The sequence below is a fragment of the Acomys minous genome (assembly GCF_964271855.1).
Source record: "Acomys minous genome assembly, chromosome: 3".
Taxonomy (NCBI): domain Eukaryota; kingdom Metazoa; phylum Chordata; class Mammalia; order Rodentia; family Muridae; genus Acomys; species Acomys minous.
The window spans coordinates 127,911,074-127,929,909 of record NC_140485.1 but is presented as its reverse complement, the minus strand read 5'-3'; the positions used below and the strand labels follow the sequence as shown (position 1 = coordinate 127,929,909).

The following is an 18,836-nucleotide window of genomic DNA, read 5'->3' as shown; positions in this document are numbered from 1 at the left end:
AGCTATTCATGTCCATATAGTGTCCACAGAATGAGTTTGTGGTGTTTGCAGAACAGTCTTTCCTTGGAGGATTAATAGGGAGTTTTATGTTGGAATACAGACTTCCATCCAACCTTATTTTCATATCAATATCACTAGATAACATTTGCTGACAGTGACTCTGATAGACATTGCAGAAATATCCTCATTCAATTCCCATAACTATGAGATAATTATAGTTATTTCTCTATTTTCATAGAAAATATGTAGATGTCAAGTAATTTCCTCAACTAGTAGCTTAAAAATAGCAAGATTACTCAAACATTTGCTACCAACTGCTTGTGTCCCCTCCATCCCACAAAATAGGAATGATGAAGTTTTATCTTGATGTGATGTTAAGAGTTAATTAGGAGCCTCAGAAATGGGATCAGACCACTTACAAAAAATACAGAAAAGAATTTGGTTCCTTTTCTCTCTGCCCTCTGTCCTGTGAGATTGTGAGAGAACAGCCTCATTGGAACCCAGCAATACTAGCGTTCCTCAGCCTCCAGAAGTATGGGCACTCAATTCCCACTGGCTCAGCCACTTGTCTGTGATACTTTCGCTCTGGAAGCCCCAACTGAGATAACACATGATTCTGTGCTTATCTGTCCACATAAGTCACCATATTATACTATTTGTTTTTTAATGTACCTACTTTCATCTTAGTGGCATTACCTCAATAAAGCATAAATGCCTGTAGGGCATGCTACATGGTTTATTCATTTTATTAAATTGATGAGCAAATAAACACATGATTAAAGTTAGCAGATACAGAAGTATATGAGTGATGAAAACAAATGACTCTTCCTTGTTTGCAGTGTGACGTTATAAATATGTCTACCTTGGACCATTGTGAGTAATTGCATTAGAATATTTCTAAATTCATTTTAGATCATAAGTATCGTTGACAAACGAGTCTAAGCTCGGGGAAGCTGAGTATGTCTAAATCACGCAAGTTAGTTCACATTTGAAAGAATTATAAAGGTGGCGATTTTTCAGTCTGGATTATCCTCTGCATAGAAGTTATAGAGTAATCTGCTCATTGTCCCAGTTTAAAACTCAATTTTTTAAAAAAAATGTTAATATTAAAAATAGCTATTTCTGTGCTATTTGTGTACTTGGTATGTTCTGTGCTAGGAGAAAAGGCAAGGGATTGTGGTGACCCAATTTGCTGCATTGGCGGGAAGCAGACTGTGTTCATCCTCATGTTCCTGAGGTCACACATCCCCTTGCTCCTGGGCCAGTGGCCACTCTGGGTGACGTCCCATGGTAGCACTCTCCTCCACAAGCAGGCCACTTAGAGAAAATGTCCCTGGATGTTACTGTCCTCCATGTTACTCTTTCCTCGTTCCATCACTTCTCTCCTGTCTGCTTCACATGTTTTGACAGCTGCGCTTCAAGTCCGCTGCTCTTGTTCAGACCTTTATTTTGATGGCCAAATTTCAAATTCTACGCAACCCTGGACACCTCCACTTGTGTGCCACCACCGTGTCTTTAACCAGTGACCCTGAAGCGCAACTCATCAATTCCCCTCTGACCCACTGCAGCCTCTAAGTTTTCTCAGAACTGTGTGTTTCTTATCTCCCAGAGTCAAGTCATGATGGCCACATCCTACTTTTCTTTCCTTAGTTCAGCTCCCTCAACTGTTTTTTTTTTTTTCTGGTTCAAATGATTAAACTAAAAAAGAAACGCAAAACTTCAGATTCAACTTTCGTTCCAGTAATATAGTTAAAGGCTTTTACTTTTAAAATATTAAAAACTTAAAATTGGAACTCTGTTCATGAATCTTTCTGTAGTTAACCTTGTCCCATAAAGTTTATAAATGGTCCTGACATTCCACAGAAACCTTTAAAAAGAGTCAAACGTAATATTAAAAATTGGACATCAGCTATAGTTTGTCTTTTTTCTGGAACTCTAAGTTTACCCAATTGCTCCATCCTCACACCAGTCTGTGACTCATTTCTATCAGATTCCATGTTGTGGCCCATAAGTAAATAAAATTGTGGATTTTTTTTTACTTATATTATTTCCTATATGTGAATTAATCTCACTGTAGAGTGATTTGTTCTTTTGAGAATATTCACTCACTAAAGTGAAGTCGAAGTTACAATGCTATTTTAAAAAAATCTTTCCAAACCTTCCCTAGTTACTACAGCATAGGAAGACAGTCTTTCATGCCTGGGCATTTAAAATGTAATGCAGGTCCTTTATGATACCCCATATTGATTTATTTTTGTGTCTCCTTTATTATATTGCAAGATTGGAACTGTCAGTGCCTTGCTCTTATATGTTGACTCTGAATGTTATCTAACATTATATCAACTAGTTAAGTTTCTATGTTTACAGTTGAAACAATAATTGATTACATAAATGACAGATTCAATAACATAAACTGCTCAGTAAATGCTATTATCAAATAGTAAAATTCTATGAAAATTCAATGAAAGAAATTAAGAATTTACTGTAAAATATATTAAGACTCACAGTACTGCTAGAGAATAAGAGGTCCTTGTACACTCAGATAAGCACTGGATAAGCCAGGAAAGTTTAACACAGAGACTGGTCTCTTCACTGAAAGGAGATATTTTCCTGCCTTTCTCCTGGCATGCTGGGAAAGCATGTGTTTTACAGCCTGGTGAGCCTTTGTTGTCTGTAGGGCCAGGCTTCACCTGTATCTCTTAGAATATTATGTTTGCTTATCCCACACCTTCCCGCTAAATCTTCAGCATTGCTTCTAGGCCATAAAACCCATCCTTATGAGAGATGCCATTTCTATGTTCTCTTAGGCCAGGCTAATCCTGGCTCCCATGAGCATTATGTTTACCCCATTCATTCTCCCTGGACCCTACATCTTGAGCACTGATTTCAAGTCAATAGTACCCATTTTTACGAAAGAAGCCAGATGTACATCGTAAAGAATTTCAACGTAAACATTTGTTAAGCTTTGTTTATTTAGAAAATAACTTGAGATCCTAGTCTAACAATACTAATTGTTCTTAAGTATGTCATTTATCTAGAAGTTTCACTCTTTCAATAAAATAATGCAAAAGTATTTTTGCCTTAATAAGAAGTCATGCCTAATTTGTGTTTAAATAGTCACTTCCTTATGAAATACCAGCCAAAAGGTAGAAAATGTCTGATATCTTTGCACTACCTTGTTCCTGATATTAGGACCAAATATTTTTGGATTTAATTAAATCTGCAGGACATAGCTAAGGAAATTAGAGTTATGAAAAGTAAATATGCTTTAGTTAGACTTTTAAAGTTAGGTTATTCCCCCCAAAGGCTTGTAACAAAAACAAAAATAAAAAGGACATGTGATTAAACAGCTAAACCCAAATGCCAAATTGGTTGATTAAACTCTTCCCAACTTTTTTCCCCAGAAAATGAATAGCAAGAGTTTGACCCTTCAGTTCTATCAAGGGTCTTACTATGGCTAAAGTTAAAAGTATTTAAATAAATTTGGCAAAATCAGCCATGTACCATAAGGTCTTCCTTCTATTGGAGAATCAGGTTGCTAAGAGAATGTCTGTGAACTTGTGACCCACTACAGCCCAGTGGAAGGTACTCACCACAGTGTCTGAACAGACTGCTGAACACCCTCAGAGCACCACAATTGTAGGAACTACACATTCAAAATGGCAGTAACCTCACTAGGTAACACATTAATGGGAATTTCTAACCTCTTACTTCAGTTTCAAAACTCTGCCAGCTTTTTTTGCTGTAGAATATAATACATTGTTTGTGGTTTTGTATCTTTGGAGACAAGTGAACATGGGAAAATGGCAATAAAAAGGCAGGATAAAACATAGGCACTGAGGTTATTGTTATATTTAAAACTACAGTCTTGTGAGAGTTACAACTAAACAAAAGGAAAACAAATGAGAATAGTGAATGATCAAATTATTGTTTTTCATAGAAACCTAGCCCTAGATATCCACTGTGGGTCACCTTGTTTGCCTGCAGCATATTGAAGAAGCTACAAATTGTGATGACAAAGCTGTGAGTTATCAGTATTAATTGAGGCTAAATTTATCAATGTAGCACCCTGATAAGGCTTGATAAATTATATCACATAGTTTACTGGTGAAAGCATGTCTTCCATGACAACCAAATCAGTAAGCTCAGATCACACTGAACTTTCCTTTGAGTGACAAATCCCAAATGAAATTAATTTCTAAATTCATAATTGGGGAAGGAGTCTTCTCAAATTATTGGGGAAACAGTTTGGGTGTGGGAGGCTGGTCCAAATGTACAGTGATTCTGGCTGCTCAGGAAGTGCCAGGCATCACTCATATAGTGCTAAAGAGCTCTTTTGCACCCCGGACATAAGGCTCGTCACTCACAGTTGCCTCAGACAATATTCCCACCGATCCACAGAAAACCATATTCCTGGAGACCAACATAAGACATCTCAACTCCATGGACTCTCAGAATAATAACGTTCAGAAATGGCACACGACCAAAAAATTACTGCCTGTGAATATTCCAGTTTAATATGCCCACTCCCCCAATGTGTGTGTGTGTGTGTGTGTGTGTGTGTTGTATATGTGTGTATACATGTGCATATAAGGGGGTACTCATGCCTGTGAGGGCACGTGGGAACCAGAGAGTTAGAGGAGGATGTCTAGCGACCTACACTTTATATCCTTTTAGAGTCTCTCATTGAAGTTGGAGAGGGGCAGGCAGCCAGAAAGCCCTAGCAACCACCCAGTACATATACCTTCTCCATCTGCCATGGTGCTGGGGTTGCAAGTGCACAACCATTCCTGGCTTCCTGTGGGTGCTGCGGTTCTTACCCATGGAGCCTCCTACCTAGCTCCAAGGATATCATCTTTCCTACCGTTTTGCTTTCCCTCACACCTGCTCCCTCTTAGTGAAATTGCTATGACACTGTTTTGTGGCTGTGTACTGTGGCTCCTGGTTTATTTTTTCCTTATGTCATGGACCTGTAAGTTTGCTGTCATGCTAAGAACTCTCTGGAATTCGTTATTGATGGGACACTGGCTAGAAGAAAAATCATGACAAGGTGAAAATCATTGCTAGGCATCTTTTACAACCAATAGCTTATAAAGGACTTAAAATGAGAAATAAGCATGAATTGTTGGCTTCATCCTGATGCTGCTAAGTATTGGGGATGTTTTTATTTGGATTGATGACTATGGATATGAAATATGTTTTCCCCTAAGATTTCTGCATCATAGCAACAACTCATATGACTTCTGTAAGATGTCCAATGTGTGGCTTAATATAATGGAACTTACTGAGTATAGATGTTTAGATATATGTTAAGATGATAAATTTTATACCAATTTAAGAATTAGGCAAAGGACAGGATAAAGGGAATTGCACTAAACGCTACATAAATTTGTAGACGTTCCATTTCTTTAGCTACAGGGAAGGAAAGTGCCTCTTACCTATTAGCTGACTTTCCTGGTTATAATAATTACAAATGTTATATAAGATACAACGGTTGCTATCAGCATTCATTTATAAGAGCCATCTCAAAGAACAAATGTAATCCTGCTGAATGTGAAAACTGCTAACTTATTAGAAACTTCTATTTTCTTCAGAAGTTAAGTATTCATGTCACTTTTCTAAATTACAGATTTTACATGAAATGTGTTTTCATGAGCTTCAGCAAGATGGTATGTAAAAAAAATTAATAGAATCAGTGAAGAAAACTTAGGAAAATAGTTATGGAAACTTTATTACCCAGAAGTACCAGAATGTAAGTCATTTGGGCTTCGATGTTCAAGTTTAGAGATCTTTACTTATTCTGATCACGACCATGAAGAAGAGACACCCCAGTTCCTGTGGAACAAGGGATCTGTGATACAGGAAATGCTTTGGGGGCATCATAACAGGGCGCGCTTCATAATCTATTGCCGTCTGAATTTGAAGTGACAATCTCCCTAGGGTGCTTAGCATCTTACCCTCCACCCCATTGCTAAAAGCCTGGTTTTAGAAGAAAAATAAATCAGAAGCTATTCTTTGACCATGCTCTACACTTTCACTTAGAACTAGTGTTCACCTCTCTGACCTGGGACCTGATTGTATTGATTCTCCATAGACGGGGAGTCCACACCCCAGGAAGGACACTACTGACAGAACTGCAGTTTGAACCTCCAGAAAAAAACCTCTGAGCTCTTGTTAGCATTGCTTGGTGAGTCTTGCTGCTTCAAAGGAACGAAAACGAAAGAGCCCTTTTAACTTTACATCCCCATTCCAACAGTGAGATTTGAAAAACCTTGAATGGAGGCAAACAGTAAAGAGGTTAGACAAACCGAGAAAGGCTAAAAGGGGAGGGAAAGAGGCAGAGGCTTGAGGAGGGAGGGAGAGAGAGAGAGAGAGAGAGAGAGAGAGAGAGAGAGAGAGAGAGAGAGAGAGAGAGAGAGAGAGAGAGAGAGACGGAAATCCTCGATTGGACAACTCACTTGGCATTCCCCGTCCCCGGCTTCTTTCTCCGGAAAATGTTTAGGAAGGTGTTGGAGCGGCAGGGCAGTTTGCCATCACCAACGTGCATGCGGACTACATCAGAGGTGGTGAAGGCACTGCGGACATTCCTCTCCGGCTTGGCAATAATGATGTACATCTTGGGAGTGAACATGCACCCCAGGGCCACCGTCACACTGAGGCTCACTGCGAAGCAGGTTGTGATGATCTTGTAGTTGCTCCCAAAGTAAATGGGCACAAAAGCCAGCCAGATGATGCAGGTAGTGTACATGGTGAAGGCGATGTACTTAGCCTCATTGAAGTTGGCGGGCACATTGCGGGTCTTGAAGGCATAGTAAGTACAGCTCATGATGAGCAGTCCATTGTAGCCCACAGGGGCCACTACACCCAGGTTGCTGGTATTGCAGATAAGGTAGACTTCCTTTATACTCGGGTAGGACAAAATCGGCATGGGAGGCTCCATGATGATCAAGGTTACCACGAGTGTCAGCTGTACACTAATCAGAATGGAGGCTATGATCACCTGAGCCCAAGCGCTCATGAACCTGGGCTTCCGGGTACAGATCTTCTTCTTGCTGCCGGCGAGGATGCGCGCAATACGATTGGTTTTGGTCACTAAAGCAGAGTAGCACATGGCGGAAGAGAGGCCGACCAGGAGGCGCTGGAGGTAGCAGGATGTGGTGGTAGGTTTGGCGATGAGGGTGAAAGGGCACACGTAGCCGAGAAAAATGCCAGCCAGAATGATATAGCAGAGCTCTCTACTGGAGGACTTGACCACAGGTGTGTCCCGGTACAGGACGAAGATGAGGGTGACAAACAGAGTCACAAGGATGCCCAGGCAAGAAAAGGCGATGGCTATGATAGATTCTATGTCACTCCACTCAAGGTAACGGACAGGAATGGGCTCACAGCCTGCAAAGGAAAAAACTATTTTAATCAGAGTCTCGGGTTTCTGTTGTACAGTCGTGCTGGTGCTTGCCGGTTACTGGAGGCATAGCTATAGCCACATCTTTTATGATTTGTGGCATTCTCTGCTGTTCCATAATTCCTCCATGTTACTCAGAGATATTCCTTTGCCTTCCCTGGATAAACATATCTTGGAACTTAAGTCTCATTATAATCCGATGTGACTTACTTGAACTTATAAAATACCTTTTTCTTCAGCCCCAGCATTGTAAGCGGTTGTCGCTGCACTGATGAAACTTAATTCTATACTTTTTAAAAAAGAGAGGAAGTAAAAATAACATGGTGATAACAAAACAGAATATGCCAATAAAAAGAAACTAAGTTTGTTTTGTTTTGTTTTTGTTTTTAATGCAGCCCTTGTCTATAAGCACGTAGGGCTCATAGACAAATCTTAGCTATCAGAGTATTTTATACACATAAAATTTAAATTTTGTAGAAAAACTCACAATTTCTTGTTTGCCATGCATTTTTGTATTACTTAAACTCCCATGTACTCTCTGAGTCTGTCAGTTGGAGCTTTGAATTAACAGCCCTTGACAGACATGCCAAAGAATGAAATCTCTCTCCACTCCTCTCTGGAGGGGTGAGCATTGTGTTTCTAATTGCCACTTATGTTTTTTCTCTCAATGGAGAATAAAATTTGTTTTGCATTTGATGATGAAAAACAATGTTGTCACGCTCAAGAGACAATTTCTCCTCAGGAATCTATGTTTGGTCTGGACTAGTATTTCCCAAAACTGTGACACTGGATTATGTTAATAAATCTAGAGAAAAATCCTCTGTTTTATAGCCATAGAAGGGGACCCGCAAGAGACCAGACGACATTTTACCTCTGTTAACTCCATCAGCACCAACCCATCTCAGTGGACATGATTCTGAACAGCAGGTGTTGAGTGGTAGCCCTCACTTCTGATGATCAACCAGCTGAGGAAAGGCTCACATCAACACAGGAGTGCCAATCAACCACCCACTGCCTCACAGGAGTACATCTACAGATGTCAGCAAGCCTGTGCTCTGGAAACTCACTGATCCCTAAACTCCACACTTTCTAGGACCTCACAGAACATATGTGTGTGTCCTACTCTGAGAAAATTTCTCTCTCAGGGATAGTCACCTCTTGTACTATGTAGCCAGCAGGAAATTTAGCTTTTGTATCTTTCTGGTTTTGTTATTGTTGTTCTAATTCATATATAGTTGGTTCTCAGTATCCATGAGGAATTGGCTCTTTTCTTCCAATGATATAAAATCTTGGAGATGCTCAAGTCCTTTGTCTGAGAAGACATTTGCATAGAGCTACTTGGTCCCAGGACCCTCCAGTGGTACCAAACATGTGGATACTCTAGTCCCTCATCTAGGATGGCATAGTATCTGTATGTAACCTGCAGACACTCTCATATGTGCTTTAAATCATGCCCAGATTATTATAATACCCAGAGTAAATGCTATGTAAATAGTTATGTGTCATATTGTTTAAGAAGTAATGAGGAAATGCCTGTATATGTTAAACACACACACACACACACACACACACACACACACACACACATAACTATTGTATAGTTAACCATGTACTAGCCACAGTGAAATGTCTTTTCTTCATATGTTCTCCCTCAAGACTGTGGGATGAAAAACATAGAGTTGATAGACAAGATGGCTGCCCAACTATCTTGAGCCATAGAGCTGGTCCTTAGTGGGTTGAGAAATTTGAAGAAAATGAGGCGGGGCAAGAACTCAGTGAGTGAATATATTGGTCACAGAACCTCTAGTATTTTGGCAAATGAAGGTCCTCAAGGTAATCTTTATGAAATTTCCAGAAACATGAAAGACAAATATAGTCAGTAGCCAACACATAGACCCTTACCTTAATGCAATTACAGCCATAAACCAAATTAGTCAAAACATCTTTAGGTCTTGAACTATATCATTAAATCTAATGTGTTCATATGTATTAAATTCCTTCTGCTGTCAAAAGCTAACCAACATTTTCTGCTACTTAATTAACTAATTGTAAATTACTCTTTATCTCCCTCCCAGTTTCTGCCCTGTGATATTCACTACAAAGTAAGTTTAAAAATCTTAATTGATGATCAGGATCTCTGGATTAAGTTTACTTCAAGAAGTACTCCTACACACAACAGGAATTTGACATTTAAGTCATAGACCTTGATTTATTGTCTTTCTATATATGCTATATTAAAAATAAAGAGAATCATTTAGAGTTGATGGCAATAATGTTGCCTAAAATAATTGCTGTCATAAAAGTTAACTCATAATAAAGATAATATAAAAAGCATGAAACACTATAAAGTATGTTAAAAAGAGATTTTTCATAGCTAATCATGTGATATGATAGGACTATTCTAATAAAAAGTCCTTATCAAGAATCTCACATAAAACAAAATAATTTGATTGTAATAGGAAAGTCATGTCCGGTACTAGAATGCAGCCAAAAACACACTGTTGGGGAAAAGCAACATCTTCAGTGGGGATCTTATTGCTACTGTTCAGCTAAACTGATGTAGCCTCAAGCCACCATCTAAATCTTTATGGCTATCCTACAGACAGATAGTAGTCTCTGCCTTGACGTCAATGAATGAGGAGACTCGTGGCTGCTCAAGGGGCTGAGAGTAAGTGATGGTTGAAAACTCAATCCTAAACAAGACATTGGTACCACCCCCACTAAGGCTTAGATAATATGGTAGAAAAGGAGGTGGGAAGAGTGTAAGAGACAGAAGATGCAGGGAAGAGCTGTGAACTGCCATCTTTGAGCCACGATGGAGCCACTGAAAGTGTGAACATACAACAGCAGTGGCTACCTGCATTGTGGCTGTACAAGACGGGCCTTTTCAGCAGTCCATTATGAGAGGTGAAACGTCTTGACTACTAATAGATTATGGATGTGAGGGAATCATTGTCTAAACTGCAAGCTCACTGTGAGCCCAACCAGGTTTCAATGAACACTTCCAAACCCATAGCCTTACAGACAGCCCTCGTTGAGCTCAGTGGATCACAAAACAAGCAAGCAAGCCAGCAATCAAACAAAAAAAGAACAGGAGAAAGGGATTTCTAGAAAGGTGTATAGGGCCAGAAAGGGGATGAGAAAGTGTGAGAGAGTCACTAGACCACGCTATATACACGTATGAAGCTGTCAAAGGACAACTTTAACACAATCTCTAAAGATTACTGTGCAGGTTATACTTTTGTGTACTCTGCTTGTTGGGTTTCAGAACTGGGACAAGCAGCTGAGATGCCTATTTAACACATCAAAGCAGGCCTGACCTCCAGGTTCTCCCAGAGTCTCTTAGTTTGTACCTGTTGTAAAGTGCTGCTGTCATACCCTGCCCTCTACCCTGAGCTTTTCAGCCCAGAGGCTGGGCTTCCGCTCTCCCAGAGGCTCTTCCCCATATAATCCAGGCATTTTGTGCTTGCTCCCTTTCTCTTCTCGCCTCTCTCCCTCCTCCTTCTTTCTCCATTTCTCTCTCCCTCTGGTGTGCATGCTGGCTCCCTCCCCTCTACTGGTGAAGCCTCCCTAGAGTTCCCTCCCCTCTACTGGTGAAGCTGCCCTAGAGCTGCTCTCAATAAACCTGGTGTTCTCCAGTTTTGATCCAGCTTGAATTGGCTTATTTTACTGGAGGAGAGAATCTATTACTATTTATTCATCTATGGTTTTCTTTACTGATATGAAGTTATACAAATCTAACTCTATCTTGACTGTTCCACTTACTGGTAATAGGAATCTGTTTGCACTAAGGCTTTTCTACTCCCTCAGCGTCTCTAATTAATGACAGCCAACAATACCACTGGTTCAGATCATTTGAGAAACAATATGCAGGCAAGTCACACTCACTGTTCTAATACATTTCACAAGGGCAAGGGTTTCATGAGTTCACATAGCTGAAAAAAAAATTCAGATGCTCACAAAACACATTCATGAGCTGTTTTCATTTAAAAGGAAAATGTATACTACAGCAAAAGACAGGCGGCATATCAATGCCACCAATCAAGAGAGACCCAGGTGCAAGCTCTCAACCACCCACAGATATGTTGCATTCAGAGTGTGCACTGACGAGATCTGTCTGAGGAACACCAGCTTTGAGACAGCTCAAGGCGGAAAACTCAGTCAGGCCTGTCACTGAGGGGTTGCACTGGCTGTCACCAGGGAAACTTCAAATTTTGCCTTTTATAAATTCCATCTCCTAGAGCAGTGTCTAACGTCAAAGCAAATCCAGAGCCATGCCCACAAAAGACCATGAAGTTGCCCAAAACCTAGCTGTGCAACCACCCTGAACAGTACACCACCCCGCACGCAGTTAAAGGAAAATGTATTTGTCCTAGAAAAAGACCAAGCATTCTTGTGCAGTAACACGGGCAGTTTTCATAACAAAAACCACAAGCACTGACTCGCCACTCCACCATGATCACTATTTTCTACCAGCAAGATGCTAGACTTTTTGCATGAGGAGAATTCATGCTCCTGCGTGTCAGCCAGATACATCCCAAGCCCCAGTCATATGCACATTAGGAGTAAGTTATGCCTTGAATAGAGTTCTTAAAGACTGGCATTCCCTCCCTTTACTTTCCCATGTTTCAGACATCTTTACTTTGAGAAGCATTAGATTTGCCATCTGGAGTAATCTAATGTCCAAGTCGGTGATACATGTAATGTTGGTCAAAGTAATGAAACTCGTGAATGAGGCATCTTAAGGCCTGAAAAGAGGATATCTCCTGTAATAGATGCAAAAAAAAAAAAAGACTTAGAAAGAGTTGTTTGTATGACATCTGGAGCTCTGAAAACAAGGCATCTTGGTAAATGTCCATGGTCAGTCATTTAGAGAGCCAGAGGCATCATACTAATTAGCCTTCAAGCAGGCTGCAGATTACTCAGGGAACTCAGACAAGTGGTAATAACTCTAGTCCCAGGACCGGAGGCTACTTTTCATCTGTGAACCAAATAACTAAGGGTTTATAATATCCAAGTGCATTAGGAGGCTAAAATAGAATATCATATTTCCTTCTAACTAGGTCAAGTCACACATAACACAGATCACAAAATAGAGGCGATAATTGTCTTTACCTCAATTATCTTAGTGGAATTCATAACACACATAACACTGTTTCATGATAACATTATCAAAATGCCTTCTTCAAAGTCTTTTCTTAATATCAGCTACATACAAAGTGGTTTTCTACTTATAATTCAATGTACTCCTTAAATATTCATCCTATGGAAGCTTTTTCCTTCCAAGGAACAATAGTTGCTTCTTGCCCCTTGTCCATGGGACCCAGTGCACAGGGCCATGCTGAGGGATTTGGTTCATTGTTTATATATCTAGTCTCACCTGATGCCTTCTTATTTGTTTACCTTAGTTTCTTCAGACATCTCTGGGCACAAGATGGTACTTGATATTTTAGAAATAATAAACATTATTGCATAAATTTTAATTGGTCCATGAATTAAATCACTGTCAAGTCCTATATCATCACTGAAGAGAATCATGTTTATGACTAACAAGAAGTGAAGCATGAAATTTATGTGCAGAATTAAATTGTACATATCCCCAAAGAAAATACAGAAAGCCCAGTAGCTTCCAAATGCATTTACTTTGAGAATTCACAAATGTTTTCTCAGACCCAGATAAAGCGTGATGATGAAAATTTAAATCACTTATAAATATTTGTTTTCATTAATGAGAATCTTTGACATCTTTAAAGTTGATTTAAGTACATTCTTACAAACCTTACCTGCAGCAACAACAGTCATTTCTCAGAGAAAATCACTCCTCATTTCAACAGAAATTAAAAGAAATAACACCCATCAAAATAAAACACCCAACTGAAAGGCACTGTTGCCACTTCTCTAAATATTTCTACTGATTTTTGGTATTCTTTACCAGTAGGGCTTTTCTTTTCACAACTACTGCTACCATGGCAACACCAAAACCACATTGCTGTATGCTGTGCCCTTGCTCTGTGTTTGACATGGCACCAAGTAAGTGACAAATGGGATCTAATTTTTCCACCCATGTGTGAAGATAATAGGAATGCTGAAACAATAGGTGTCATTAACATGTAAGTATAAATTAGAATGAGAGATGTATGTTCTGAAAATATTGAGGATAACATTTGCAAATTTTCCATATATATAACAGAATGGTAGCTGGCTGGTAGAGAGAGAGACTGGCATGAGCTCCTACACGGCTCAGCTCATTTGAGTGTTAAGGTAGGCTTTATGTGAACCACGGTCACATTAACACAGTCAATCTGAACAAAGGCAATTGTACTGGCATTCATCTCATTTATGGCCATGGAGATTGCTTCCATGCTTTGTCAAGATGAAATCCTAATGAGGAGGGAGAATAATTTGATAATAGGTACGTAATACACACATAGTGGGAGAATCCAAGAAGTTAAATATGTGGCTGCGTTCCACTGTGACAACTGGGTGTGGCATATACCCCTATAATTCCAGAATTCAGGTGGGAGGCTGCGACAGGAGGACCTTTATGTCAAGGCCAGGCTGGGCTACATAGTCAAGCCAGTACAAGGAGAAAACAGTGTGATTCAGTATCAAAAAGTCACCAGAAACTATCAAAACATCTGTCTTTTTTGATGTATTTTTTTCAAAAATTCAGTGTGTGTGTGTGTGTGTGTGTGTGTGTGTGTGTGTGTGTGTGTGTACTGAGGTCAGAATTTTTGACAGCAATCTCCTTAACTTATTGAGGCAGGTTTCCAGCCCTTTAAAACGTATTTGAAGGTTTAAATAGAAGCTCTTTTTCATGTGTGCACTAAGTCCCAGTTTGTGTGAAAATAGAGCAGTAGGAAAAGTTAGGAAAAATTCAAAAGAATGCATAAAAGAAAAAAATAAACCTCTTGTCTCTCAAAGCCAGGACTTCTGACTTCTAAGAACAACCCAGAAAGGCTTCGGCACTTGACTCCTTTCTTAGCCAGCTGAGATGTCACTCGAATATCTGGAAGACGAGAATGGGTGCCAGGTCAACTCCAGCCCTCAAACGCAATGGCTCTTTGAGGGACCTGCTTCTGAGAGAAAAGTGGACGAGCAGGAAGCACCCACTGTGGAGGAGGAGAAAACTAGAGACAGACATATGACTGACAGGGGAGGCCTGAGTCCAAAAGAAGACCGTAAAAGCATGCATACGCCATCCAGTAGGCGACAGAGCCATTGGGCCCAGCAGGGAGATATGTAGATTCACAAGGTGGCTTTTCTGTTGATAACTGCATTATCTTCTAATTCTCTAATATGGCACAGTTATTATGTCCGAGACACCAGGCTCTGAGTCCGAGACTGGTGTTTCTCAATGTGTAGGGCAGGAAGTAGTTTTGAAAGCACTGATGCCGACTGACTATACTTATCTGACAAACAATGAAGCTGAGGTTCAGAGTTGTTAAGTGATGAGCCTAAGCTTCCACCAAAGTTGGCGAGGGGGAAAAAAAAAGACTCAGGATTCACTTGCATGTTCCGCATATCCAGGTAGAGAGTCTGAGACTACGCTTTCACTCTTTGGTTTGTGGCGTCATTTGACTTACTGATGCCAGTGTTGTACGTAACCTTCTTAAGTTGGTATTACCCACTTTGTCCATTTCTACTTTTGTTGCCTGTGCTTCGGGGGAAATTATCCAGAAATTTCTGAGCCTGCTCCAGCCAGTGTGGTGAAGTGTTTCCCCTGTGCTTCTTCAACAAGTCTCATTATATCAGCTCTTACACCAGGACTTTGATCTACTTGGGGTCATTTCTATTCAAAATGAATGATAGAGGTCCAGTTTAAATCTTTTTAGGACTCTCCTAACAGTGGGAGAGCAGGGCCTGTCTCCGACTCTTTTGCCTACTTTTGAGACAATTTTCCTCATACTGGGTTGCCTTGTCCAGCCTTAGTGTGAGGGGAGGTGCTTAGTCTTATTGCAACTTGATGGGCCATATGTGACTGATATCTATGGGAGGCCTGCTGCTTTCTGAAGAAAAGCAGAGGAGGGGTGGATAGGGTGGGACAGAGGGGACATGGTGCATCTGAGAGGACAGGGAGAGGGGAGATTGTGCTCGGAATGTAAATGATGATGATCATCATCATGATAATTTTTTTCTTTTTATATTTTTATTTACTATAATTTATTCATCTTACGTCCTGATTGGTATCCCCTTACTTGTATCATCTTGTCCCCACCCTCCCTCCCTATTCCCTCACCACAGCCTGTCAGGTCTCATCTAGGTAGCCTGCATCCTTTTCTTTGAGCAGAAGAAGAATGCATCTCTGCTGCTTCCGATGGCGACCATGTAATGTGATGTTTTCTTTTTTTATTTATTAATTTATTCATATTACATCTCAATTGTTATCCCATCCCTTCTATCCTCCCATTCCTCCCTCCCTCCCACTTTCACCCTATGACTGTGACTGAGGGGGACCTCCTCCTCTTGTATATGATCATGATAATTTTTAAAAGCCATCCTTTCTCTAATATGTACTCTTTAAAAAATACTCTCAAGTTTCCTAAATGCCATCTGTAAAAGTGGCTCAGTACTCTCATGCCACAAAAGGCCCTAAAAAATCATTTGATGTAAGAGGTTCAAATATTCACATCCACCTTAAGGACATTGATGACACTAGGCCAAATGGAGTGTACGTATCTAAAAAGAAAGCAAGTAATTAAAAATGTCACTTTAAAGGAGTTATGTGCGCTGCTCCAGCTGTGTAATGGTGGAGTTGGTGGGTATGCCTAGGCCAAAGACTGGGGCTGCACATAAGATCAGTGGCCCAAAACGTATTCTGAATTCCTGGTGCACATGTTTCAAAATGCCCGGAGTAATACTAAGCTGAAGAATTTAGATGTAGTTCTGTAGTCACGTGACAAAAGCACCCAGGATGCACTGAGGAACAAAAGTAATTCATGGCAGGCTAAGCCAAGCGTGAGCTCTCTCCTGTCACTTGAAAATGATTCTCACTGAATAGGAGCTTATTGTCTTTCAGCTAGAAATGGAGTCCGCAAAGAAGAGAAGGCTCTCTTGGAAGATACTGAAAGAAACAAAAACTTAACGCACCAGGATGAACTTGGCATAAAATAAATCCAAATATAAGCTGTATAAAACCATTCTTGTATCAGTTTGTGTCTATAATGCTCTTTGATCAAAGTGTCCTTAATTTTCCTCTCATTTCCATTCATCTCTTCCTCTTTCTATGCCTCTTCCTATGATGTAGTTGTCTGCGTGTGACCCACTTCATTTACTCAAGGTTGCCAACGTGAGCATGGGCGTGGACTGTGTTTAACCACGATAGGACCCACTTCAGGAGCTACAGAGCAAGACTTTGGAGGTGGGCATTTGTTGGATAATTTTTAGATCTTTAAAAACTTTCAAGCTAGCTTTTAGCTAGAGAATTAAAAATAAAAGGAAAGGACGAGTGTGGTTAACGCAGTTGGAACCCTCAGTATCATTATTCTGATCTAACTTGCTGTCTTTGGAAAGGGCCTCTGCACTGGGTGCTCTCTGACAGTCATGCAGATTTGGCTCTAAGAGGGCTAATGTTTCACAAGGTTGTGCCAGTTAAGTATAATTTTAGCTATACGACCGACTTCTTCTTATCTAACCACTTTTTAGAAACTATATCTGGAGAAAATCATGTGTTTTACCTTTATGTATACATATACACATATATATATGAATCAAGCAAAAAGCAAGCAACCAGCAGCATTATCACCTTTTCTGGAGATTTTTCAAAGGCACCTAGGGAGTCATGGCATCAGAGTCCATGGCTTGGGCTCCTTGACCCTTGTGCATACAACTTTGCTCCTCTAGCTTTCTTCTACTTCCTCTAAACTGAAGGGTTCATGCACCAAGTCTGCATTTATTCACGTGCCAAGGTCCCTAGGACTCTAGACTTAAAATCTGTATGAAGCATTTTGGAAGGTTTCTCTCCTGTGAGTATATACCTGGGAGCTACAAAAAAATTATGCATATGAGCATTGCTTCTTGAAAAACGCATATTGTGTATATATGTATGTATGTATGTATATATATGTATGCATATGTACATAAGTATATCCTAGATCCCTTGAATTTATCCCTAAATAATTTCTTATGGCCAATTCCTCCCCTTCCTTCTCTCTGCAGCTACTCTAGTCCACAGCCTTTGAGATGCCTCATTGAGATCAACGCAATAGCTTCTTCTGAGCTGTTTCCAGTCTGCATTCCACATTGCCACCAGGTCTATCTACCTGCAAACAGGTGTCATGATGCCATTCCTACCTTAAAAGTCTCCAGTGCTAAAAGCCAAGAAAGCAAGATGTAAGCACAGGGAAGGGCTAGAGAAATACCAACAATCACCGTGCGTATCGCACCCTGTCTCGTTTCTCAACACTGTGGTGTACATCAACCGAACCCATGTACTGACTCCCTGGTGTGTCCAGGTCTATTATAAGCTTTCAGCTCTCCTGTGCTTCACTCGTGGGCCTTCCTTTCATTTTCTTGCTTGCCTAGGAAGCTTCATGGATTGCATAATCATCTCTATATTAATTGTTATGTTATAGTTTCCTTCCTTTTCCTCCTTAACAGATTTGCAGCAATGTAAAAGTGGAGATTGTAGCTAGGCCTGGTGGGTCACACCCGTAATCTCAGTGCCTCAGCATCTGGAAAGGTGGACCTGGACACTAGCCACAAGAGCAGTGCCAAAAAGAGCACACATATGCTCATGAGCTCTTGTGTGTGTGTGCGTGTGTGTGCGTGTGTGTGTGTGTGTGTGTGTGTGTGCACGCACATGCACACAAGCACACATGTGCACACATATGCACATGCACACATGCAAGGCCATACAAATGCCTAACAAGAGGCTAGGGTTATGGCTCATTTACCTATGGATCTTTGCGGATTGTAGTAATAACTTACATACATACACATAGCAGACGTTCAAGAAGTGATAGCAAATACAAACTCCGTCAGCTTGAAACGCCTCCCAGTAAAATTTTGAAAAGAAGAAATAGGAGCTATCTCGGTAATGGAATATCCCACAGCATACCCGCTGACTTGTAGTCAGGTGGAAATAAGCTTCATTTTCAGTGCAGGGCATGAAAACTTCAAGAGGTTTGTATGTACAGTTGGGCACAAGCTCTACAAAGTGTGTAGGAAAAGGAGGCGGTGAAAAGGCAGGAGGTAATTTGTGTGTAATGCCAGGATGGCAAGGTGACAAGTGAGACTGCTCCTACCTGTCAGCTCCGCGTTGGGCCACCAGCCCAGGTCACAGGCTCTGCAAGTGAACTCATCTTGCACAAACTCGTTCTCTTTGCAAGCCGTGCAGATCCAGCAGCAGCTCACTTCTCCCTTCCGGATGACCTGTAAAACAGGAAGGTATCGCTCACTGTGAAGTCAGCTCCCCAGACAGGTGAGGACATGT

At 40.6% G+C, this 18,836-nt stretch overlaps 1 protein-coding gene across 5 annotated transcripts in view; it reads right to left on the bottom strand.

The window, feature by feature from the left end:
• The window catches only part of GRM1 (glutamate metabotropic receptor 1), a 379,329-nt gene that overhangs the window by 23,372 nt on the left and 337,121 nt on the right, over window positions 1–18,836 (bottom strand). For all 5 annotated transcript variants that reach the window (XM_084777504.1, XM_084777506.1, XM_084777508.1 and 2 more), the window contains 2 exons: window positions 18,649–18,775; window positions 6,459–7,389 (listed from right to left, as the gene is read on the bottom strand). In XM_084777504.1, the coding sequence (XP_084633630.1) occupies window positions 6,459–7,389; window positions 18,649–18,775 (1,058 nt within the window). The remainder of the gene's footprint in view (window positions 1–6,458; window positions 7,390–18,648; window positions 18,776–18,836) is intronic.